The sequence below is a fragment of the Antennarius striatus genome, chromosome 10 (assembly GCF_040054535.1).
Source record: "Antennarius striatus isolate MH-2024 chromosome 10, ASM4005453v1, whole genome shotgun sequence".
Taxonomy (NCBI): domain Eukaryota; kingdom Metazoa; phylum Chordata; class Actinopteri; order Lophiiformes; family Antennariidae; genus Antennarius; species Antennarius striatus.
In genome coordinates, this window is record NC_090785.1 from 8,170,123 (window position 1) to 8,180,327 (window position 10,205).

General features: G+C 41.0%; 1 protein-coding gene across 6 annotated transcripts in view; it reads left to right on the plus strand.

The window, feature by feature from the left end:
- Positions 1-9,468, plus strand: part of atp11c (ATPase phospholipid transporting 11C) — a 37,465-nt gene extending 27,997 nt beyond the window's left edge. Inside the window, exons 23-31 of one of the 6 annotated variants that reach the window (XM_068324958.1) lie at positions 23-82; positions 592-719; positions 920-1,055; positions 1,148-1,213; positions 1,343-1,446; positions 1,560-1,716; positions 4,528-4,621; positions 5,953-5,984; positions 6,302-9,468. In XM_068324958.1, coding sequence (XP_068181059.1) covers positions 23-82; positions 592-719; positions 920-1,055; positions 1,148-1,213; positions 1,343-1,446; positions 1,560-1,716; positions 4,528-4,617 — 741 coding nt within the window. In that variant the 3' untranslated portion in view covers positions 4,618-4,621; positions 5,953-5,984; positions 6,302-9,468. Of the gene's footprint in view, positions 1-22; positions 83-591; positions 720-919; positions 1,056-1,147; positions 1,214-1,342; positions 1,447-1,559; positions 1,717-3,586; positions 3,678-4,524; positions 4,622-5,952; positions 5,985-6,301 lie in introns of those variants that run through there. The other 5 variants (XM_068324957.1, XM_068324959.1, XM_068324960.1 and 2 more) reach the window with 5 other exon arrangements.
- Positions 9,469-10,205: the final 737 nt, after the last annotated feature.

Sequence of the window (10,205 nt, forward strand, 5' to 3'; positions counted from 1 at the left end):
AATCTCGTCTTCTCTTCCTCAGAACCTTTGCTTCATCTTACCTCAGTTTTTGTACCAGTTCTTCTGTGGCTATTCCCAGCAAGTAAGTACATCTTGTGGCTGTTTAAAGTTCAGAGGTGATCTGAACATGAAATGACGCTGTGTCTGTTAAATCCTCACCTCCTCATCCTCTTGAATTCTACCCCTCAGATTACCCTTCCCTCACTGTCCCTGGGATACTTGAGCTCAAATTGATGTTAGATTTATTTACGGATTTAGGCAACACAGTAAAAAGTACCTTTAAATTTAATGTTACGTCTTCAAGTAAAACTTATCCTGATAGTATCTTGGAACTAAGATATTGGTTTTAATATTTCTATCATGAAAGGTGAAGGTGATTATTTAATTCTACTTCATGCCACATAAGTTCAGTAGTATATAAATATGTATATAAGCTTTCTTTGATCATATTAATACTCAATATGTCCAAGTATCTTGGTGTGTATGAGATCCGTCTTACCACTGATATTAAACCCCTTGGTGCCCCTGCTCCCCCGTCCTCGCCAATCCCTCCCTCTTTTCCCTCCCCTCTCTGTTTACGCCCTCCCCCAGCCCCTGTATGATGCAGCATATCTGACGATGTACAACATCTGCTTCACCTCTATGCCCATCCTGGCTTACAGCCTTTTGGAGCAACACATCAGCATCGAGGATCTGCTGGACAACGCCGCCCTCTACAGGTGAATCTGACGCACACCTCAAAGTAGATTTAAATGTGCTTTTAAGAAAGAGAAACAGAATTCAAACTAATTTAGGATTTTCTTTCCTATGTTTTGGTTCTAGGATTGTAGGTCAGATATTTAGTTTTATTATATAATGTGGTTTTAGCTTGTCGTTGAGTCCAACTGGTGGTTTTATTCTCTCTTATGACTTTCTCTAGAGAGATAGCCAAGAACGCCATGCTGCGGTGGGGACCCTTCCTATGCTGGACATTACTTGGAGTCTTCCACGGCTTGCTCTTCTTCTTTGGTGTTCGATGTTTGTTCAGTAACCCAGCACTGCAGGATAACGGCCAGGTTTGATTTAGTTTCCTCCTAAAGGTTGTGATATAAAAACTATGGTGCTTTTGCTCGTTATTATTTTCTATAAAGGTTTTTTGTCAATACAGGTTTTTGGGAACTGGTCCTACGGAACTATTGTCTTCACTGTCCTCGTCTTCACCGTCACACTGAAGGTAAACCATTCGTCAATTGATCTTACAAAAGAGTGTGATGATAGAATAGCTGTCTCACATAGTGATCAGAAGAATTTTAAAAACACACACTTTGTTGGTTATTTAACTGTTATTTGTCTTCTTCTCTAGCTGGCTCTCGACACACGGCATTGGACGTGGATAAACCATTTTGTCATTTGGGGCTCCCTGGCTTTCTACGTGTTTTTCAGCTTCTTCTGGGGAGGAATAATATGGTTAGAAAACAGCCTAATAAAATAATCTCTAATTGTATTTGTTATTTCTAATTTCTATTCAACCCCCGTTGCTCTTCCAGTAGGAGTAAACTATCTTCTTCCTGTTCCTGCAGGCCTTTCCTGAGGCAGCAACGTTTATACTTCGTGTTTGCCAACATGCTGAGCTCGGTGTCAGCCTGGCTGGTTATCATCTTGCTCATCCTACTCAGTTTACTGCCAGAAATCCTGCTTGTAGTGTTCCGCAAACCCCGCGGGCCGCACACCCGACAGGTAGACGTTAAAAACACATACACTCTTGCCGTTTGATCTCTCTCTTCTCTCTTTCTCTGCCGTCTCTTTCATTTCCTGTATTTATGCTTCAGATTTTCAAAGTTCAACTTCAAAATACTTCTAAAAACATTTCAACTATTTATGTTCTTGTGGGTTTGGTTGGTAGGGGAACCCAACCCTTATGTTTCCCTGAGTTAAATACGTTAAAGATGAATCACACAATAATAATTAACCACTAGCAAGGAGCCTATGCTTTCACCTGTCTACCACATTACTCAATAAATTGTCTTTCACAAAACTTCATGGAGGGAACACAAGAACCCACTAATTTTGGTGCCAGTCTGGACAATTTATCCTTTTTCAAAGCATTATTGTGTAATTGTTCTGCCCTGAGTTTGTTAAACTGTATTAAGATTGTCAAAAGACCAGTTCAGTTGTTAAAATGTGTTTTATTGTTGTTTTATTAGCGTTAGAAAGATCGCAATGCTTTTATTTTGAAGGGTGATAACGTTAGCGCAACAGGAAACATCAAACAGGAAGTGGGAAGTAGAGGAACGATGTGAACGGAGTAAGAGAGCATATTGATAATCGTATGGCTTATTAAGTCCGAATCAAGTGCAATCCTCCATGTCAATCAATCATGTTCAGTAAGTTATTGGTAAATTGTTTTTATCTGTCATGGCATTCTTTTACATATATTTTTTGTGTTTTATAGTTTCACTCCAATTCAGTCCAGCTTAATTTGCCATCATGACTTAACCTGCTGTGAGAGAAGTCATTAAAGGGGTCCTATTCTGAAAAACACATTTTTTCAGGTCTCTGCGTGTACATGGTGGTACTACCTAACCCCAACAAATCCTAGAATCTAGAAAACAAACACTTCCTGCATTAACAAAATATCTGAAAAAAAATGCAAAATCGAAAACGTTCCGATTACTAACAGCTCGGTTTGTGACGTCATAAACGGAGTGATTGACGTATTCTGAACCATAAATGATTGATTGACATGTCCACCCGGATAAAGGCGTGGTCATCAACCAAGGTGGAGTTCGTGTTCAGGCTAAGGGGGAGGGGGGTGTTGATAGAGGGAGCTCAGAGGCACGTCCATTAACATGGAGCGTTTTGGAGTGGAAGTGATTTTATCGATATTCAATCAAAGATATTGAGGACCACGGATCAGTTGGGGGCAAGACTTTTTAAATACAGTGTAGTTGGATATCTGACAGCTGAATGACATGAATTAAAAAAGCATAATGTGGGGCCTTAAAAAAAAGCAAAGACACTCATTTCCTGGCTCTTGAAAATGAGTTTGGCTGGCTGTTTATTCATGTTAATGCTTCAGTATTATAACACATGAAGAGAAAAGTTAGTTATGCTTTCTTCTGAAAAAAAAAATCATTTCTACAGTCAAACCTTCCCTTTTTCTCCATTTTTATGGTACAAGCTAAACAGATGTGTGAGAATGATGCTAGAACTTAATGTCAAACAGCTTTATATGTGGTAGAGGCCATTAGCGTGTTCAAGATGAGTTCTAAAAGGGTTGTACTAAAATCATGTTTTGTTTACGCCATATTTAATATTTACTAAGAGAAGGGCTATTAACTCTGGATTAGAGCAACTATGATGTAATATATATTTTTGAGTGTTTATCAGTCACTTAACTGTATGTAAATAGTACAAACTGATCGTTTTTATTGACCTACTGCGAATCTTTTACTTTAAAATTTGTATTCTTGGTATTATGGTGTAAATATCTTGTACTTTCCCAACTACTGGTGCACCCTTAAGTGCTTTAAAGCTTTCTCCTTCCCCTGTCTCACCCTCTGATTTCCTCTTGTCCTCCCTCCTCTCTTGGATTGCTCCACTTAAGATGAAACGACGCCTTCCCTCTTCGGGGACATCCACCATCTTCATGTTGTCTCAGACCGCTAGCACTCACAGCTTCTCATGGAGTGACTGAGGTCTCTTTTTTTCCTTCTGTCACACTCGAGTACTTAAGTCTCTGCAGAGTTTCAGTGTCTTGCTTGTTTCTTGCCTGTTCTGTTGTTCCTCTCCCACTGTTCGACTCCCTAATTACCAAAGTCTTGGCAAAGCAGCAGGAGGTGGAGTTCTGCCTGCACTCCGGTTGAACCTGTCAGACCAAACAATGTAATTATTGAAAGCGAATACCATCATTGAAGTGATACTCTTTAGATTCACATCCCTAAACTGGAAGCATTGTTGCTTCATGGGCCTGTGTGCCTCCCCCAGTGTGGAGCGGGACAAGGTATCCATGAGAGCGTACAGTCAGTCCTCCATTCCTGTCCGTTCAGTTGTACTTCTGTTGCCTCCGCATGTCAACCCAGGTGAATGCAACGAGTCAAAGCACTCGAATGTGTCTGCATGAGGCTCAAAGGAGCAACCTCATCCTGGATCCTCACCACAGGCGCCCCCCCCCCCACTAGGCCACTGCATTTTGTCACTGTGTATGTTTGTGTGCGTCGTATCGCGTATTCTTTGAGAGCTGTGCAAAAAACAGCGCCTCAGGATTAATCTGGGGACAAATTAAAGCGGTCATGGTGTCTGAATGTAAATATTGCAAGAAAACTGTCAAAAAAGACACCGATTTCATTGTCTGCTTGTCCAGTTTTTTAGTTTTTGTGTGTATGATTATGTTAGTTCCCTGTGTGTCTGTCTGTATGCCAGGGGAGAGCAAAGATGTAGAGAGAGAGGGAGGTGTGTGTGTGTGTGTGTGTGTGCGTGTGTGTGTGTGTGTGTGTGTGTGTCATCCTGGTGATGTCACTGGTGTCTCTTGCCTCACCCTTCTAGAAGACTCCGGTTCAGACAGTGGGGAGAAACCAGTCTTCAGCCAGACCCCTGCTCATGAGAACATTTTCAGATGAATCCAATACTGTCATTTAAACAGGTACTAGTCTGTCTGCAGGTTGTTTAAGCCAATCAGAAACTTATCCCCACCCCCCCACCCCCCAAGCTGAGCTCTCCACCAATCTTGCCCCTATCTGAGATCAACGTTATTGCTGAAAATAAAGACAAATGGCATGCTGACCATGTTCGTGAAGGAGCAGGACGCTTCTTAATGTGCTGTCAGCTGATGCGTCGGCTCAAGTGTCGACACATTGAAGTTAAACTTCATCCGTAGGTCTGATGATACAAACCGTACCTGTTTGTATCGACACGTGTCCCTCTCAGGAAGCCCAGCTGATATTATCCTCTGCATGTACTTTAAAAAAAAATAATCATGTTTTACTGTCCTTGTGTGTTTGTGTGTGTTTTAAGGCGTCGTGTTGGTTTTTGCTCTGATTTTGTGATGCTTTGAAACACACCAGGTGGTCCACACTTTGGTCATTCATTTTTTTGTGTGTTTGATCATGGCGGTGTTGTTTGTTGTCCTGTTCTATGTGCACATCAAACCCGTTTTGGTCACTTGTCTGCTTATTCTCTAGGCAAATGTGTTTGTGAGCGCAGAGCTGATCTCAATGCATGATTTGATATCGCTTTAAGCACAGAGGGAAGACTGATGCTTGACACAAAAGGGGGCGACAACAAAATGATCAGACAACCTTCACTCTTGCATCTAGGAAATTGGTACACCACTCGTCACATCGCCACTAGATAATTTACGTTATGTTTAAGATCATTTAAAATAACATTTATACATTCTATGGCAGTTTGGCAGCAGATTTCTATCTTGCTGGGAATTAGATGTCCGCATTTCATTGCTTAAAAACAGGAAGGTGTTATCGAACTACGCATAGCACAGGTAAAAACAAGAAAACAATGATTTTTCTTAAGTGTGTGTTACTATTATCCATTTATAGATTCATTTGCCGCTACATTAATCAGATATTCCAATGGATTTTGAAACATTTTTCACTTTCACTGAAAATTTTTCTCTGGGTTTTCTACAAATACATTCCACTCCTCTGATTCTGCATTTGAAAACACTTCCTTTGAAGGGCTAGATGACCTCTGTCCCTAAAGAAACGGGACACACTACCCAACATTGGAACATGCAAAATCGAGGCGTTATTACTTAAGTGGGAGAACTGGGATTAGGCCTAAATCTGGTGTTAAATGACCAGGTGTTTGTCTTTTTTTTGTCCACCCCTTGTCGGTAGGTCTAAATGTCACCTTCCCTTCTACGCTGGCTGGTGTCACTCACATCTGTTGCTTTAAAATGTCACAAAGCTTTCAACAACAGCTTCCTCAGTTTAACGTGTTCTCTTCTCCCAATAGCGGTCAGAGGTCAGCCTGCTCCAAATATCCAGGTAAACTACGGCCAAACAAGCCAAACTTTCTGTATCTGCTCAATGGTCCCTGTTGCGTTCCCACAGATCAGTGCTAGGCTGAAATTGGAAGCCTTTGCTTTTGTTATTTTCACTTCTTCCTGGTGGCAGGGAAGCTGTCATTTGGGTCTATTTGTTTTTAAAGTATTGTGGTATGTGGATAATCAGCGTCCATTTTCTGATGATTTTGACGATTTCAAGGTGTTGTGTCTTCTTCTTCTTCTTGTCGGCACCTTTGCATAATTAAAACTCCTGTGCAAAATGAAAACACTAAAGTGAAATCTGTGTGCTGTTTTCAGGTGGTGCCCGTCACACCACTATCCTACAAGCATCTGAATGAAACCCAGTGAAAGGCAGGAAGAGACTCTGGCATCAGCTGCTTCCAGGACTCCCCCCCCCGCCCCCACACCGGTGGGACTGGTCTGAGCTGCTTCATCACTCCTGATCTTAAGAAGAGGAGGATAAAGAACGATGTCCTGATTGCGGGGAGGGGTTCAGCACTTTCCCTTCTGTCTCTCCGTTCCGTCCTCCCTCCGCTGACTCCCCCCCCCCCCCAAGTGCATGCTTGCAGAGCAGTGGTCTGCATTATTTAAAAATTACAAAATAATTATTCATTTGGCAGGCATGAGTTTAGTTTTACTTCAGTCAGCCTGTGAATGAAGGCATACGCTGCTGCTGTGTTTTAACAAGCAGCTGTGATCCTCACTCCAAAGAACGGTTTCTAGTTGACGCCTGCATGAAAGGATCCAAAATGCTCCAGCCACTGTATCCTGCAAAGATTTTATTGTGACATATTTAGCACTCTTGCAACGGTTAAGTTATTCTCTTTCACATTTATTGTGCTTTTCATCAGTTATTCTTTAAACGGTTAGATATACTCTGCCTCAACCTGCAACGTTTGAGATGAAAAAGATGTTTTCAGTTTGGCTCAGAGCAGCTGCTGTTTGAAACGGGTTTCTGGGTTATAAATGTTAAATGGTTCTTGGTTTCCATGGGTGACTTTTTTTGTATGCTGGGGTGTTATTATATTACCACTCAGTCCAAAAAAAAAAAAAAAAGTGTGTGTGTGGTTGTAAGAATGAGATCTAGACTAGAGATGTTAGGCGTGTTCTGATACGGAAACGTTGCTTGGAACACGACCCAAATCTTTCAGCCTTACAAATAATTTAAGACCCCATTTATGATGAGAAAATGACTTTATGTGCTGTACTGTATATAAGTTGATTTATTTTCTGCACAAAGCCAAAAAGACAAATGTGTTTTTGAACAGATATAGTACAACCTGCAAACAACCAGCTGGTTGAACTGTGTGCTTGATGGGGGGGGGGTAGAAATGACTGTTTGCCACAAAAACCAGGATTCTTTGAACTATGTTATAGATCGGTTGTGATATTTCCTGCACTAGAGAATCCGGTTTCTTCATTGTGTTGATGGTCACTGTGGAACTAACACACATGCACATATCAGATAAATGAAATGACGAACATATTGGCTGCACACAAACACAATGCACACATGCTTTAAAAGCCTGTTTGACCCATCATTCAATTTGCATGATTTCTCTCAGCCAGGGGTGGACAGAAATTTGACTCCAGACCTGTGGATTGGACATACTGTAGTTAAAACCACTGTGAGGCTTTAAGCTCCACCTCCTTGGCTCTGCTAACAGAGTGACGGCGCGGACGCTTTAGCCTTATGTTACTTTAAAGGTCCACTGTGAACGATTACAAGCCAGACAATTACTTGAACACCTCTGGCTTCACCCGCCTTAATGGTTGCATCGAAGGGGTCCTCTTTAGAAGTAGGGATCTTCTGTCCTGAGCTCCTTCTCAAATCCTTCACACTTGACCTTTAACTTCTTTGTAATGCTTCATACATTCCATGTAAACATGCCATCATTTCACACTTTTGAAATGTATTTTTGAAATGTATTTTCCTGTGTGTGTGGTTTTTGTTGTTGTTGTTGTTGTTCCACACAAGCATGTGTTATCTCTTTGGGATATTTATTGTTCGGTGTACTTTTCTTCACAAATGTTATACTTGTATTACATAAATCTCTGGGGGGTTTTTGTTTGTTTTTTTTGGTGGGGAGTCGTCATCTTTGTGTTACACCATCCATGATGGGAGTCCATGCTGGTCCCACGTTTCATTGTCTCTGTCTGATCAAATCAACAGCTCTCATTTTAAACTCTGCTTGGGAGGTAATAATTTTGATAGCATTGGTTTATTTGTTTATTTACAGAAAAAATGAACTTTTTGGAAGGTTACGTTAAGGCCCACTGACAGTTAAGTTAACTTATTGGATAACTCCTGACAAACTAATATTACCCACTAGATCTACCACGCCTCAAAGTCCGATTTGATATGTAAATTGATATAATATCCACATTATATTCTAGATCTGTTCATCTCTATTATCAAGGACTCACAGAAGGCTCGAAACTGTAGGATAACTATTATGCTACAGACTTGCTAATTAAATCCAATGGTAGCTGAAACTGTATTGTTTCAGATGTCAAATTTGTTGTATGTATCTTTAAAAGTCACTGAGCTGATCCTGAACAAAATCACAACGAGTGAAATACGATATACCTCTTTTTAAAAACGACTCCACTAATGATATCAAAGTCTTTATGTTGATATATGGGTCAAACTCTCATGGGACTTCTCGGTGCAATGGCTTATTAAGAAAACTGTGCTGCATTGGTGGAATTCTGCTCTGAATGCTGACTGGTTCCAGTTTGTTGAACAACTGTGTTGAAAAGGTACCTGTTCCTAGTCATTCATGTTAAGTACTATTGAATCCATGAGAATTCTATCAGAGATCTGTACTTAAACAACTCTCCTGGAGTACTTGCTAATACTGGACTTGAACTCCACTGACTGGAACCTGACGCATCAGATACAGAACATCAGAACAGAACATCAGATGCTGATGTTGGATTCTAATGGCTCAAACACTCATGACGTCAAATTCACATTGAAATGATTTGTCCTGAACAAATGTTCATAATGTACACGCTTTTCAGCATTTTATTTTCCTATGAAGACTGGAGGCTGTCGCCTCCAGCCTGCACTGTGCCAGAGATATGGGGTTAACACTGAGAGGGGGCTGCCTGCCTTGTTAACAAATTAAAAACCTTTAACTGATAAAGAGTTGCTATTTTCAAAAAAAAAAAAAAATCTTGGAGCCTAGTGTTTTATGCCTGTTTAAATGATTAATATAAAACAATGGATTGTATTTTTACTTCTACCTTTTTCCAACCACTTTTTTTAAGAAAATCAAAATGCCCCCCCACCCCCCACCCCCAAAAAAAAAGAAATGCACGAGAGGTCTACGTGGTGGCAAACCCTCCGGGTTTCCAGCTTCAATACTCTGAACCTCCAAGCTGAATGTACCTCTTTGAAACCAGTATGTTCGAAACATGAAGGTTTTCTCCTAATAAAGCAAAACATTTTGAAGAAAAAAGTTGTTTTTTTTGTTGTTGTCGTCCCCGTCCCCGTCCCCCCCCCCTCTGTGAGTTACATGAACAGGACCTTTCTGATTTAAGGATGAGTGTTTGGCTGGGAGTGTGTGTTTACTGTGTTTGACCACGCTAAGCAGATGCTGTTCAGTAATGAGATGGCTGAGAGGATAAGCTGGATCAGAGCGGCTTCCTGTCAGGATAGAATACTGCTCCCCCCCCCCACATCATTAACAAAACAAGTCCTTGCATGGAGGAGTTCAACACATGAATGCATAAACGTTTTCTCTCCTGTAGTCTATTAATGAGCCTCGATCCATCCAGAGTAGGTGTGGGCTGATCGGGGTGGAGAAATGTCCTGTGTGTACACAATGACACCCTTTCATATTTGTTCTTCTGCTTGAATGTGATTGTTGTTCATTAAAGGCTGTGCCTCACATTGAGCTGAAGTTTTTGATAGAAGGAGCAGTAAAATTTCATTTTCTAATTTTATTTTTTTACAATAGATCTTTTTTTTCTCTCTCTCTACTGTTTGTGTGTGTATATATTCATATAAAGCCCGAACAATCAGGGCTACTGTTTCACAGGCAGGCATAGAGAAACGAGCAAAGTGCATGAAGGAGTGTGAAGTGAGAGGAAAAGTTGGGGAGGAGTTGGCAGTGTGTCAGGAGCGGACTCTTGAGCTCTGCAGTGTGCAGAGCTGACGCATTAAAGCTCAGAGAGAGAGGGAGGGAGGGAG